Source organism: Podarcis filfolensis (genome assembly GCF_964270895.1).
Source record: "Podarcis filfolensis genome assembly, chromosome: 14".
NCBI classification, from domain to species: Eukaryota; Metazoa; Chordata; class Lepidosauria; order Squamata; family Lacertidae; genus Podarcis; species Podarcis filfolensis.
Window position 1 is genome coordinate 30306007 of NC_139616.1, and position 15865 is coordinate 30321871.

A 15865-nucleotide genomic window follows, 5' to 3' on the forward strand; every position below is an offset into this window, starting at 1 on the left:
AGTCTCAAATTTCAGAGGTGCCCCATTGTCAGGCTTCAAGGAATCCTATCCCTCCCATGGTGGCAGCCAAGAAGCAAAGAAACATAAAGGAGTTCTTACCAAGTAATTTATTCAATATTCACAGAGAGAGACAAAGTAAGGCGGTCTCCAGAAGACAATGGCGTTGCTCCAAGTAAAGTCCCAACCCCTACGTCTCTCCTATTCTACGTCATCCCTGCGTTGACTGATCTGTGCTTTCTGTCTCTGGGCTTTCTGTTCAACTGCCCTCAAGACATGACTGGTTCTGGGAGGGGGGGTCAGGAATGCTTTCAAGAGACACTGAGTCTGTCAGTTGTCTCTCCCTGGTGCTTCCTCTTCCTGCTGCTTCCCCAATATTTCCCAGCTTCTCCCCTCTGCAGCCTCTGAACTATGACCTACTGCAGACCACTGTATTCCTGTTCTTGGGAAGGTGCAGGAGAAGGGGGGGCGGCCTCCACCATTCCTCCTCAGTCCAGCCCCTGACACCCAATCCGGCAACTCCTGCTTCTCATCTTCCATTCTACATCATAGTTGTGTTGCCTCCTGCATTGCCCCCACACCCAGTGCAACCAAACCTGTCATGGTCCCCAAAATCTGCCTAAGGAGCGGAGAGTGTTCTTGTGTTCTGATCCTGTATTTGGGTTTCCCATCAGGGCACCTGGTTGGCCACTGTGAGAAGAGGATGTCGGACTTGATGGGCCATTGGCCTCATCCAGCAGGCTCTTGTGATGTCCTTATGCTCTCAACTCATAAGGAAAACCAGCCACTTCAGAATGTTAAACAGTCAGAGACACAGAACCACTTCTTGACACGTTGCCAGGTTCGAAAACTCTCTGACCTGAGCACGCACATAGAGATTCAACAGAAGATTACCAGCTCAATAGTATCTTCTGAGTTTCTGATTGCCTCCCTAGGTCAACTGGTCTCTCTCTCTCTCCCCCACTTTAAATCTTGATTGTCTACAATTTGAGCAGCACATCAAGAATGCTGATCTGGTTACGCAGCCTTAAAATATGCAATGATTTCTGCCCTTCACCTGACGAAGGACAGGTTGTATAAGAATGAAGGGAGAAGATTAATCAAAGCTCAAGAGAACGTGAGATGTGTAAAGGCCAACAGGGAAGCAGCACCAATTTTTTTTCCTTTCTTTTTTTTAAAAAAACTACTGGCTGTTAGCAGGTTGGATTCTGAAAGTGTTAGGCAGATTTGAGAAAACTCTCAAGGTTTTGATGATTAAGAGGCATAGAAACTGTATTAAATAAGTAACACAAGGGTGACAGATTCTTGGCTGTTGTTTCTGGCATGATGTGTCTTAATGGTCCTAATTAACCATGAGTTATAGAATCATAGGTTTATAAAGTTGGAAGCAACCTCAGAGGTCATCTAGTCTGACCCCCACCCCACTCAAGGCAGGATTATTACTATTATTTATCGAATTTATATACAGGATCTAAAGTGCAGGATGCAGTGGCAGCAACCAGGACAGATGAATGCCCAGCCTCCATCGAAATATCTCCATCGTACCACCTCTCCTGGTATGTCCTACGGAGGAACTTACGGTCCTCAAAAAAACACCTTAGAGGTCCCGGGCCACAGAGAGGTTAGGCTGGCCTCAACCAGAGCCAGGGCTTTTTCGGCTGTGGCTCCGATCTGGTGGAATGCTCTGTCACAAGAGACTAGGGCCCTGCGGGACTTGACATCCTTCCACAGGGCCTGCCGGACAGAGCTGTTCCACCAGGCCTTTGGCCGAGGCACAGCCTGTCCCCCTCCTTTGGCAATTCTTCACAGAACTCTAGTCCAATGGTTGCCATTAATTTGATTTGAACTGATTTTATAATGAATTGATTTTAGAATGCTGTATTATTTTACTGTTGTTAGCCGCTCTGAGCCCTGCTTTGGCTGGGGAGGGTGGGATATAAATAAATTATTATTATTATTATTATTATTATTATTATTATTATTATTATTATCGAAGCAGATCCCCCTGCATCTCAAGGAAATCTGTCCAACAGCTTCTATCATTAGGAAAGTTAGGCTCAGTGGCTTGTTAGGAGCTGTACTTGCACACGCAACAGGGATGTGGAGAACAGTTTTGTAGCTTAATGGGGGGAAATACTGCAGATGTCAATTCCTGAATATATTTGGCATACCGTATTTACTTTACAAATGGGTTTGTGCTATTTCCCTGGATAAGCATTTTAAAGCAATTTTTTTTTAAATGGTACCCAACCCCTGATCTATTTAATCCAATTTTTAAGAACAGATTGATATATGTTGGAGATGTGCACATCCCATTGCTCGTTTTCTCCATGTTTGGTGGAATCGTCATGGGTAAAGTTTAATAGTTGGGTATGCAATAGATAATAATTGCTATAGGCTATTTTGCTATGCCTGTTGTCTTTGCCAACAAAGGTCCGTATAGTTAAAGCTATGGTTTTCCCAGTAGTGATGTATGGAAGTGAGAGCTGGAGCATAAAGAAGGCTGATCGCCGAAGAATTGATGCTTTTGAATTATGGTGCTGGAGGAGACTCTTGAGAGTCCCATGGACTGCAAGAAGATTAAACCTATCCATTCTTAAGGAAATCAGCCCTGAGTGCTCACTGGAAGGACAGATCCTGAAGCTGAGGCTTCAATACCTTGGCCACCTCATGAGAAGAGAAGACTCCCTGGAAAAGACCCTGATGTTGGGAAAGATGGAGGGCACAAGGAGAAGGGGACGACAGAGGTTGGACAGTGTTCTCGAAACTATGAACATGAATTTGACCAAAATGCAGGAGGCAGTGGAAGACAGAAGTGCCTGGCGTGCTCTGGTCCATGGGGTCACGAAGAGTCGGACACGACTAAATGACTAAACAACAACAACAACATTTTGCTATAATTTACATTGTTATTTAGATGTGTGTTTGCATCCATCTTTGATATATTTGGTTATATCCTATGACAGTAGAACTAGCATGCGATTGATTCATGAGTTGTTCCACTGATTGTCATGTAAACACCTTTTGTGAACATCCACAGTAAAAAGCAGTCTCTAAATAGTGGAAGTGCATTTATTTATTTAGCAAAATTGATATACCACTTGTCTGTCCGTTTGTTCTCTTTACGTTCATATGCCTTTCGAGATTTCATTGCCAAACTTGTCATGAAGGTTCCTGAGGTGGGGTGGCAGACTCCATTACCATTTGTACACTGGACGCCATTTTGAATCAAGATGATGGACCAAAATGTCATTTTGGCACGCCTGTGCCCATTTTTTGACATTGCTTTGGCCACCTCTTGAGATATCATCACCAAACTCAGCATGAGGGTTCCTTGGAGGGGATTAGGGGCTCTACGTTGATGCTTGAGTGCCAGGCACCATTTTGAATCAAGATGGTGGACCAAAACATTACTTTGGATTGAGTTCACCCAATTCTTGGTGTGAGTGGTTCACAAATTGCACTATCCATTTTAAAAACCACAATAATAAAAATACCCAGGCAGCCCCGGGAACTCCCAGCTAGTTAGCAATAAAACAAAGCAGATACTTGAAAACGTTCTAAAACGAATTACAATCAATACCAAGCTAGAGACAGATGAAAACATGTGTAACTTCTACACATCTGGATAGGTTTGTCTAAACAGAAATGTTTTAAACAGGAGCTGGAAACAGTACAGTGAAGGCACCCGCCTGATGTCAATAGCCAGGGAGTTCCGAAGATCAGTTCCTTACAACTGCGGAACAAACATTATGCAGCACCTGTAAGAGTGCCAGTTCTGCAGCTTGAAGCGGTCGAGTGAACATGCACAGTGTAAGGTGAGCCCAGAGGTAGACTAAACCAAGCAAACAAACAAGTAAAGAATGTTGGCTGCTTCTGAAAGAAAAACCTAGGCACCCAAGGGCGAACCACGTGACGAGCGGCACATGGCGACTGGTCCCCAGCCACTCCACTGGCTCCCACCGAGGTGAATTTCCTCTGCTATGGCGAGCCCAGCCTTCTGCAGGGGAGTGCAATGTGCCCCAAAGGCCAGGGTGCCCCAGGAGGAAGGGTGGGGCCCTTTTCTTTTGTTCTTTGCAGCTGCATCAAAGCAGCCACCTGTACGGCTTGACTGCATTCCATCCCAGTGGCTTGAGACCTGGGTATAAAAGGAGATGTCACGGGAGACTGTGACACTTACACTGGTCCACCTGCCAGCCTCCGGAACACATGACGGCGTTTTGACGGTAAGGTGGGTTTTGGAGGGGCAGGGGAAGAGAAGGTGGATGGGGATAACTTGTACACACTAGCTGTGATTCCTGCATTGCAGGTGATTGGACTAGAAGACCCTTGGGTCCTTTCTAACTTTACAGTTCTATGTTTCTGTGCCTTAATTTTTGGGGCAGTAGGAACAGCTGGATCCTGTCCTAAAACAGTAGAATTTGGAAATTCATTGGGAGGACCATTTGCCCACATTGAGCTATAGGCCGCTTTGCTGCTACCAACACTTGGAATATTAATTCTGGTTTTTGATATTTAAAATATACCCAAATTATTAATCTAGATCAGCAGTCCTTAACCTGGTGCCCTCCATATGTTTCGGACTACAACTCCCAGCACAATGTCAGCCAGTGTAGCCATACAATTCTGGGGCTGATGGGAGATGTAGTACAAACCTGTGACCTTCAGATATAAGGTGGTATATAAATTCTAATAATAATAATAATAATAATAATAATAATAATAATAATAATACCTGCCATGCCAGCTGTTTCTGATTTTATTATTATTATTATTTACAACCAAGCCCATTCTGTATTATAGATGGTTAGGTTAAAATTTCTTAAGCCTCATTCCCTTTTCCTCTTATATGACGGGTTGATGATCTGTGGTTTGGACATGTCAAGTGATGTGTTGAGCAGCTGAGCCAATCGCCAGCCCTCTATACCTCCATGAACTTTCCCGGCAATGAAATTTTAGCTGCAGATTTTATTCAGTTTTTTAAAAATGGTGCTTTGTGGCCTAATTTTTTAATTCTAAAAAACTACACACAATTAAATGGATAAAAGCACTTTAATAAATAAATAAATAAATAAATAAATAAATAAATAAATAAATAAATAAATAAACACCCAGCTGTTTTCAATACGTATCCCTTCTATCCCTGTGTTTATATTTCTCTCTGTTCCCCCCCTCCACTTTTAAATATTGAAATCATTGTGAAACTGGTGTGAAAATTGGGGGCAGGGGAGTGTTTTAGCACTCCCTTAAAAAAAAATGATTAAAAATGGATCAAATTGGTTTGAAAATGGTGTGCTCAGGTGAGCTGTCCCTTCCTCATCTGCACCGAGAGCCGGTGTGGTGGTTAGAGTGTCATATTAGGACTTGGGAGACCAGGGTTCAAATCCTCATTCAGCCATGAAGCCAGCTGCCTCTCACCCTAACCTACTTCACAGGGCTATTGTGAGGATAAAATAGGGAGGGGGAGAACCATGTATACCACCTTGAGCTCCTTGGAGGAAAAGGTGGAATATAAATGCCGTCAATCCATACTAAATTGCTATGTCATGCAATTTTCTCTGGAGGTTTCTAAGCAGAGGTTGGATGGCCACCTGTCATGAATGATCTAGTTGAGATTCCTGCATTGCAGGAGGTTGAACTATATGACCCCTTGGGTCCCTTACGAGTCTACAATTCTACGATTCTATGTCTTCTAGTGTTATTGGAACATAACCAGACGAATGCACACAAAAAGTGTGATACTTCTCAAACTGTTGAAAGTTGTTTGCGATTCTGACTGTAGCTTAGAGCAGAAGAGCAACTATGAGGCCCAGAAGACGCCCCTCTGGAAGATCTAATGACTTGTTCCTTCATAACCCTTGTGACAAATCACTTCTGGAATTATGTGGAGTCTCAAAAGGATGCACATGGGTGCTTCAGGAAAGCAAGGAAGGTTGTCTTTGGAGGAAGGGCCTGAACTGGGTGATCCATGGGATTTGCTCCCACAAGATGTAGTGATGGCCACCAAGTTGGTTTGTGTTAATAAAGGATTAGATAAGGCCAGTGCTTTTTTTCCTGGGGGTACGCAGGGGTACGCATACCCCTAAATATTTTGTGAATCTTTGTACTTTTGTTCATTGACTGTATTTATTTTCCCCGATTTGAACTATGAAATGGTGATTTTCTTGAGTCAAGATGAGACAACTCCTAAACATTTTTAAAGGAAAAAAGCATTGGATAAGGCTATCAATGGTTACTAGCCACAATGACTGTGTTCTGTTTCCACTGTCGGAAGCACAACTCAGGAGAGTCTGTTGCGTTCAGGCCCTGTCTTTCAGGCTTCCCAGAGGCATCTCGTTGGCCACTGGGAGAACAGGAGACTGGACTGATCCAACAAGCCAGGCCCTTCCTATGTTCTTATGAGGTCATATTTTATGCTTTATAGCACTGCAAGGAAGGCCTGTTTGGAAAACTGAGTTGCCATGAAGGAAAAAGAAGGCCCGCCCATTTACGCAATCTTTACTTTGCTACTCATTTCAGGTAGGTTTTCCAGTTCTTTTCCCAATAATTAACATAATCAAATGCATCCAAGTAAATATTTACACAGTGAGCAAAACAGACATTTTTCTGGCAAGCTTTTGTGGGGCTAGAAGGTGAATCAGCTTCACAGTCATCACATTCTTTGAGAGCTAAAGCAGTGACTCATGGCTTTTCTATGCAAATGATTAATTGCCCAGCTTGTAATGTCCAGCTGATTAATCAGTTCAATCAAACATTTTTAGCTGTTTAGAAAGCCCCTCCTAACAGAGGCAGCTGGTTCTGAAAAAGTGCCTCAAATTACTTTTAATGGAAGTAGCTAACAAAAAATGACTGTTGTGGCAAGCACCATATTGGAAGGAGCCTTCTATAAATTGGGGAATGGGGAACATCTTCTGAAAGAGAGTTCTGCTGTAACACTTACTTGAATAAGCTAAAATCAAAGCAGCTGTGCTTCTACTTCAGAGTGTCTTTTGTTTGTTTTCGCTTCTGTGCAAATTTATGCAGAATAGATTAATTGACTAAAATCAGTCTTCCCCGACCTTCTGGAGGTTTGGCCATGCCATGACTATCTCAACTCCATTCATTTCAGTGGGTCTACTCTAAGTTAAACTTGGTTAGATACAACTCCATGTGATTAATCCACTAATATTTAATGAGGTGACAGCCTTAGATTGTAATTCTGTACACATGTATTTGAGAGGAAGCACCAACAAACACAATAGGAGCTATGTCTGTGTAAAGAGACATAGGATTGCACTGTTCAGCTGCAATCCTGTACTCACTCACTTGGGAACAAGGCCCATTGAATGTATTTCTCAGTAGACATGAGCAGACCTGTGCTGTTAGCTAAATTTGTTGCAGTAACAGCAGGCCATCCTGGAGATTCTCTTAACTTGTGAGTAAGAAACATTTCTCTCTCTTTCTCATAGCATTAAAATTCAGAGGGGCTGGTGGTTCTGGACTAACAAAAGAAAGGACTGCTATGTCACACCACTAATTAATCTGTGGGACTCCCTGCCACAAGATGTGATGATGGCCTCTAACTCAGACTGCTTTGATTCAGTGGCAGCCAATGTGATGTCCTATAGATGTTGTGAACTACTACCACCGTGATCCTTGACCGCTAGTCACAATGGGAATTGTAGTCATAACATCTGGAGGGCGCCATGTTGGCCAACACTGCTTTAATACTTGAGCAAACTCTTGGAAGACTAGTCCTTTCACATGTTCTAACTATTTCAAATTGCATTTCAAGGGGGCTGGACGGAAGGCAGCTGGCATGGTTATCGCTCTCGCCGATCCTATCCTATCGCTTTGAATCCAGTAAGTATGGGGAGGGGGGTGAACAGTGGCAACATGATCCATTTGCTGTTGGAGTTAATTTGCCAGTTTAGTGTCTGTCCTGAAAGTAGCACCATTTATTCAGAAGAAGATCTCGCCAGTTGCATCACAGGTGAACAATGACCGAACAATTCAAGAGCAATGCTTATTTGAACACTCTGGTGCAACATTCCACCCCCCTCTCTTTGTGTGGGAGATTTTCTTTCCATCATGGTCATTTTGACCCCTCCACAGCACTAGATTTTTAGAATAGATCCAGCTCTATATATGAGCAATATGCAATCCTGATTTTCTGATCACTTGTCTTTTTCTTCTTTTTAATCAGTGTCCGGCCTACCCAATCTGTAAGTAAGATCAGTTTTACTTTTATCTTATTGGCACAGGAATGAGGGTGAGGGGATTATAGCAGTCTGGTAGTGGGTGGGAAGGAGATAATTATCCAGACCCATGACCAACATCACACACAAGTTAGGCTGAACTCAGAGCACTGTTTCAGACTAAGGCATTAATGTAATGATCTGTTTATGTGAAAGGCAGTTCCAACATCCTGGTTCTTTGTCACAGGGCTTGTCCACCCTTCCGCTTGTCTCATGCCTAGAAAGCATGGGTTTGAGTGATTTTCTCCTTGCCCCACTTCTTTCCAGTGGAAATGATCTACAGATGCAGGACAGTGAGGTGGTAAAATCATAGAATTGTAGAAGTGGAAGGAACCCAAGGGGTCATCTCGTCCAACCCCTGCAATGTAGGAATCATAGCTAACCCTGAAGTGGCAGTGTGGCTTGCACCACTTCAGGTTACATAATGCTCCTTTGAATGCTTTTAAAGAAAAACTTTCCTCCAAACCTAACACATTGGGAAGAAATTCCTAGCATTGCTCCTTGCAAGTGCAAACTTTCTATCTGGAGGGTTCCCCCCCCCTTAAAATGCAAGAGAACATTAAAAAATGGCATCTCTCACCTGCACTCTAAAACAGTACAGTCCTTTCCGCTAGCTGAGAACTCTACCAGCTCATCTGGCTAACAGGCATTGAAACTTGATGCCTGAAAGTTAATGGAACATTTCCCAAATGTCAATTATGCTTGTTCAGAGTATGCTAAATTGTACCCCACAAGAAGACAGTAAAGCTGCACTTTTGCTGGTCCTGCCACTTTCCCCCAGGGAAAACCTCCTCTTTACTACTGAATGGGAGCAAATGTCAATTGAGTTTTCTGTGAATTCAGTGGTAAAGAGTGGGTTTTCCTGGAGAAAGCGGTTGGGCAAATGGAAAACCACTTGGACACATGCCCAGAAAGTTTGGGAGAAGCAGAATACCTCTCGGACCTGTACTTTCTAGGCATGGGACGAGCAAAGTGTAGAAGAGCCCTTAGTGAGGCTTCATTACTGCCCTGTGAATGGGGCTGCTGTCCAGGGTGCTGAAACTGCTGTGGCTTGATTCACCAGAGCCGTAATTCAATTCAGACTCATTTGTGTTGCATTGATTGACTGAAGCACGTATAGCTGTGCACTGGGTTCTGACTCCTCTGTTCCATTGGATCCAGCAGCCTCATAAGATTTATGTTTATAGATATACCACTTACTCAATAAATAAATACTATGTTTTTATTGCTTCTGGTTACAAGCCAGGCTTCAAAGTTGGCAGGCAATGAAATGACCAGAATATAGATAAAAGCAACTGTTTTAAAAACAAATATAAGAACACTGTGATTATTTACTTTTTGTCTGTTTGTTTTCACAGCATCAAGCTACTGCTCCTCCATCAACAGGTACAGGCCAATGGGGTAGAATTCTAAGTGCTGGTGGTATAGCTAAGGTGGACCTTGGGCCAAAGTTTAGGGCCCCATAACTCAGGGGCCTCCCAGATGAGGGCCCAGAGAGCAGCAGTTGAGGAGGGTAGCAGCAAAGTGACTCCATGTTGAAGAGCCTACTGGAACAGGCCAGGGGCCCATCTAGTCAAGCACCCTGTTCTCACAGTGACCAACCAGATGCCTGTGGGAAATTCACATGAGGGACCGCAGCACAAAAGCCCTCCCCTCCCCTCCTGTGCTTTCCAGCATTGCTGCCTCTAACTTTGGAAGCAGAGCATAGCCATCATGGCTAGTAGCCATTGATAGCCCTCTAATTCATGAATTTGTTCAGTCCCCTTTTAAAGCCACCCAAGTTGGGAGCACACTCCATAGTTTAACTGTGTGAAGAAGTATTTTTTAAATCTGTCCTGAATCTCTCAACATTCAGCTACAGAGGGCCCCTATAAGGCCATTCATTCTAGGGTCTAATTTTTCCTAACCTATTTGTTACCAGGCCAAATTCAAGGTTATTGTGTTAATTCACAAAACCCAAAGGACTTGGGCCCTAAGGATCATCTGATTACTACCTCAATCACTGAGCTCTTCTGATGGGACACTTTTGGTGGTTCCCCGTGTTCCTGAGTTTTGGTTAGCCTTTACTAGGGACCGAGCCTACCCTCTGGAACTCCCTGCCAGTAGATACTAGACAGGAATAATCCCTGCCTGCTTTCAGACATCTGTTGAAAACTGTGTTATTCAGGCAAGCCTTTGCAATATGATTTCCAACACCCCCCAGCTTGAATGATGCTTTTGTCAGAGTGACTGTCAGTTTGTATGTGGTATACACGTCTTGCTGTATTTACATGATGGGCACAATTGATAACTATTGATAACTATTTAAATAAACAAGAAAGTCTGTCTGAAATGAATAAGGAGCCCCACCCCATAGGTTGTGCAGCTTTTAAAAAACAAAAAGCAGTAAGTTGGCAATACAATCAAATGTGAGTTTACTTGGAAGGAAGTGTCACTTTGTTCAATGGGGCTTACACCTATGTGAGAATTGCAGGCTGAATTATTTAATCTTTTCAGTAGCCAAAAGTGAGATGAAATGTATTTGACTGGTTGGCAGAATTATCTATAATCTTGTGTGTTTCTTTATACAGGGCAGAGCTAAATTCCACGCTTGAAGAACCATGCCAATTTACACTGCCACAGTATGCTTGTGGATCAGCAGACCAGGTATCTTTGCCAGCCTTTAAATATCCAAAAGAATGCAGTTTGGTATATAAGGTCTTGCGGGTTTGCTTATTCAGCAGCTCCGATTCTGCAAAGTTTATCTTAATTGATTTGCCATGGAGCCAATGTCATGCCAGTGCTTTGCTTCAGCTTAGGAAGCTCAATTCTTGGGAAGCTTCCATTGGGTTATCAAATAATGTTATTTAGGAAACGAAATAAACCCGGAAATGAAAATGCCAGGCGTAGAAAAAGAGATGGGAGCAATTATTGCCAAGGGCAGAGAAGAGGACTAGTTTAAGGGAAGGATTGGACTTAATAAAAGACATGTAGCTGTGAAGATGAGTGTTGGGGCTTGAAAGAGTACCTCGTTTTGCTACTGCTAGTGCAAATAATTCACAGAAAATGACACAAATACATCTTTTGCTCTACAGATCTCCAACCTGACGTCAAGTGAGCTGGCTTCCATCCTCAAGTGCTCCATCACAGACTCTGAGGCCCGGCTGGACCAAGGGGCTTTCTTGGTGCTCTTTGAAAATGTTGGCAAAGACACGCTCCAGGCAGCTCTGAATGAGATAAATCTGCAGGTAAGTAGTACTCTCTGTTAGGACCTCTCTGGTGGACACTAGGATCTGTTGAAGGCCAGTGTTGCATCTGGGCTTGGGTAGGTAGATAAGGTGTGTAGGATAAGGGCTGCTCCTTTGGAACTAGAATTTCTGACCTGTTGTGCTTGCTTCCCTTCCGCTCAACCTGTATGTTTGCGAATGGATAGCTCTATTTAGAAAGTGACACCCCAGAGACATTTTGCAGGGAAGATTTTGCAGTGAGACCTGGAGACCTGTACAGAATCATAGGGCTGCAAAGGAACAGAGGGTCACAAAGCCAAATTTCCCTGCAGCTCAGACCAGGATCTCCTGTGCATTTGCAACTCTCCCATCCTCAGGATTTTAACTTGTGTAACTCTACTGCAAGCAGAGAGCGTAAAGCTGAGCAACTGAGAATTATAAAACTAATGTTGTGTGCGTGTGTGCATGTGCATGCAGTACGCATCGTATATCAAGATCTGCATTGATTAATGCTGCTGCCTGTGCTATTTTGAATGGTGAATAATCTGGGTCGTCCCAAGACGTTTTGTTGCCTGAGCTAAGGACTGGAGTGTGCCATTGTCCTGTTTCACAAATGGAAGCTGGTTGGAGTGGCAGGGGAATCTTACTTTAGCAGTGTCATTGTGATAGCGTCCTCCCCCTGGCTTGAGGGCAGTGAGCTAGCTTAGGGGGCATTGAAGAGGCACAGCTCAGTTGACCAGGACAGAGAAAAGAAGAGGCTTCTTCATGCAGCACATAGTTAAACTATGGAACGCACTCCCACAGGAGGCAAAGATGTCCACCAACTTGGATGGTTTTAAACGAGAGCAGGACAAATTCATGGAGGAGGTGGCTATCAATGGCTATTGGCCACAGTGGCTATGCTCTGACTCCACGGTTGGATAATAATAATAATGATAATAATAATTAATAATAATTTCTTATTTATACCCCGCCCATCTGGCTGGGATTCCCCAGCCACTCTGGACCGCTTCCAACAGAATATTAAAATACAATAGTCTATTAAGCATTAAAAGCTTCCCTAAACAGGGCTGCCTTCAGATGTCTTCTAAAAGTCTGGTAGTTGTTTTTCTCTTTGACATCTGGTGGGAGGGCGTGCCACTACCGAGAAGGCCCTCTGCCTGGTTCCCTGTAACTTGGCTTCTCGCAGCGAGGGAACCGCCAGAAGGCCCTCGGCGCTGGACCTCAGTGTCCGGGCAGAACGATGGGGGTGGAGATGCTCCTTCAGGTATACTGGACTGAGACCATTTAGGGCTTTAAAGGTCAGCACTAACAGTAATGTTTCTGAACAGCAGTTGCTGGAAATCACAGGAGAGGAGAGTGCTGATGTTGCACTCAGGCTCTGCTTGTAGGTTTCTCATGGGGATCTGGTTGAACCCTGTGAGAACAGGATGCTGGACCAGATGGACTTCTGGTCTGATCCAGCAAGCTATCCTTCTATTTTTAAATAACAGCCACATGATGTGTAGTGATAATTTGGATATGTGTTGCAAAAATAAAGTGCCAGGTTAACCCCGCTTATCTCTCCTCCCTGAGCACCAACTGTTCCACATTTCTGTTTTATTTAGGTCTCTGGGGACCAAATCTCACTGACAGTCAAAACCTTCTTGCTGAATGCAGCATGGGAAAAGATCAAGGCAGACCCCCGGGTCCAGAGCCCAGGCTTCCTTGCCTCTTGGTTTCAAGACACGATGCACTCCTACCTGGCAGCGATAAACTCCAATGTCCTAGAGTGCATGACTCAGCTTCCCATCACTTGTGATGGCTTCGCTACCGTGTAAGTGACAACTATTAGTAAGAAATCAGTCTTTGGAACTCCCTGCCTACTGACGTCAGGCAACCCCCTTCCCTGTTTGGGAAAACACATTTATGTTTAGGCAAGTCTGTCCAGATATGTATAATGTTGATGTGTGTTTTAAACTGGGTTTTAGTTTATTGATTTTAATATATTTTTTGAAGATTTTAAGTAGTTTTTCATTGTTTTTCACTGATAATTTCATTGTTTTTTCTCCCTTTTTTGTAAATCACTCTGAGGTTTTTTGCTTTTTTACAATCAAGAGGACAACATTTAGAGTTAGCAGCTGGTTCCCTCTGGTTCCCTCTCAATGAGATGAGAATTTCAAGACAGCTGTAGTTGCAGGATTCAAGCAGACGTTTGGATCCCGAATACTGCAGTCCGAAAGGTCCTTTGCACAAGAGATGTGTATGGTTCAAAGGATTCACAGGGATGACATGAGTTATACCCAGGGCTGCACTTGAAGGCTGTTTGGAAATGGCAGCTGCTGCAGAATGCTGATGGGGATGAGGCCTGTAGATTTCTCAGTCCAATTCAAGGTACTGGCTTTAACCTACAAAGCCTTAGTACCAGGATACCTGACTGGCCACCTCTCCCAAAAAGAACATCATCTGAGGCCTTTCTCCTTGCACCCCACAAGAAACACCTGAGGGTGGCAACAGGGAGAGGACCTTTTTGGTTGTAACCCCCTTCCCAACACTTGCGGAATGCTCTCCCAGCTGAGGCCTGCCTGGCAGCATCACTGATAACCTTTTGGTGTCATAGTAAGACTTTCCTCTGTCTGGGCATTTGATTGCATTTGAAAGGTTTTGAAGCCTGGCTGCACGAGTTGTCTCCATGTCTCCAGCTAAGCTCTGCTGAGAGTAGACTCAATGAAATAAATAAACTGGAGTTGGTTATCATGTCCATTGTTTTTGGTGGGTCTTCTCTGAGTAGGACTAGCATCGGATGCAAGCCCTTGTCCCTCAGAGGCTGTCCTGTGTAAGGTATCAAACAGATAAAACCACCAATAAGATGCTTATTTCCCTTCTTGTGTCTCCCATCATTAGTGTCCAGGCTCTGGACAGTGCATATTCTGGGATGGACAGCAGCACAAAGCAACAGGTTGCCAACTGGATCGGGAGATTCCTTACAATACAAAGTAAGTGGGGAATGTGCCCCCTCTAGTGCTCCTTTCACAAGCAGTCAAGAGTCATAACTCCAGAAAAGCTCAATCCAATCTGAGCCAGCAGAACAGCTCAGAGTCACATGACTCGTGGACCTGCAGCCATTGAACAGCCCTGTATTGGACAGGACTCCCTCTCTTATTTAGGGATGGAAAAATGTTGGTTTCTCCTGTTTTCTTATTTTTCCAGCTTTATGTTGGAATAGCTCGCCTTATTCCTGTATCTAGTTTTCTTTTTTAAAGAAAGGTCCACATGGAAATTCATCTGAATTTTGTGCAAATTATTTCTCCCAATATTTATTGAGTGCAAATTTATACACGTTTTTGCAAGCAATTATTCTCCCCCTTATACGATTCAGTTGTTTCCACTCATATATTATTATATCCATTGTTGTGCAAACCTTTCAGTTGGAGGGGTGCAAAATTACAAAGGGTGACTGTGTTTTGGTTTTCTTTTGGTTCAGAAACTGCAGATTAGGAGTTAGGGCTTGTGTAGGTGGAATCTTAAAGAGGAGGACCTCACACTCCTGCCAACCTCCCGTAGGATGCATTATTATTAATTTCATTTATGATTCACTTATAATGAGGCATCTCAAAGTGATTTACAATAAAAAGCATATATAATATAAACAATCACATGAAATACAAATACAATTGATGACAGCAGCAGCAGCAGCAGCAGCAGCAACAACAACAACAACAACATGATTTATTGGATTTATTTATAAAGTCAATTTCAACTCCAGTACAGATACAGAGTGGGATAATAGTCCTAGTTGCTTCATTAGAAATTGTTCAATTTGACCCTTTGAAAAATAAAGCTCCTTAAAAAAAATTAAATACACTTTTTCTTCTTCTACATTTTATTGCTATTCATTAAACTACCGCAAGGGAGAAAAACGGCATTATAATACATTGATAAACAGAAAAGAGAGTGAGGGGAAAAATAAATACATAATCTAGGTAAACAAATATTATTTCTAGTCTTTCATTTCGATACAATGCATTCCAGTATTCACAAAATAGTTCCATCTCTCCCCATACATTCCATTTCATCTCATGCTTTCTCTTTTCTGGATTGCATCAGTCAGTTTCTCCATTGCTGCCAGCTCCACACATTTCATTAGCCTTCACCAAACAGGTGACAGATTTTGGTCTTTCTGTTTCCTTGCCCGCACCACAAAGCTCCTTTTGATGTTGCTTTTCAGGCTGCCCACAGAGTTCACCCAAAGAATGGATTCAGAGCTACTGGAAGAGTTTCCTGAACAACGCCTCATACAACGACCTCCTAAAGACCTGGAGTGGATTCGATGGGGTAAGAAAATCAATTGCACTTGTGGCTCTGGAGAGTAACTCACTCCAACCACAAGCTGTGGAATGCAACTTGAAGGCTTCCTGTCAGGGTGGGGGTGAGGGAAGGCACTCT

The 15865-nt window shown here is 43.4% G+C and overlaps 1 protein-coding gene across 2 annotated transcripts in view; it reads left to right on the plus strand.

The window, feature by feature from the left end:
• Window positions 1-4181: 4181 nt before the first annotated feature.
• The window catches only part of LOC310748833 (uncharacterized protein), a 60906-nt gene continuing 49222 nt past the window's right edge, over window positions 4182-15865 (plus strand). For both annotated transcript variants that reach the window (XM_083584794.1, XM_083584795.1), the window contains exons 1-10: window positions 4182-4223; window positions 6422-6516; window positions 7772-7839; window positions 8183-8201; window positions 9593-9620; window positions 10805-10880; window positions 11309-11461; window positions 13048-13256; window positions 14324-14415; window positions 15648-15754. In XM_083584794.1, coding sequence (XP_083440920.1) covers window positions 6459-6516; window positions 7772-7839; window positions 8183-8201; window positions 9593-9620; window positions 10805-10880; window positions 11309-11461; window positions 13048-13256; window positions 14324-14415; window positions 15648-15754 — 810 coding nt within the window. In that variant the 5' untranslated portion in view covers window positions 4182-4223; window positions 6422-6458. The remainder of the gene's footprint in view (window positions 4224-6421; window positions 6517-7771; window positions 7840-8182; window positions 8202-9592; window positions 9621-10804; window positions 10881-11308; window positions 11462-13047; window positions 13257-14323; window positions 14416-15647; window positions 15755-15865) is intronic.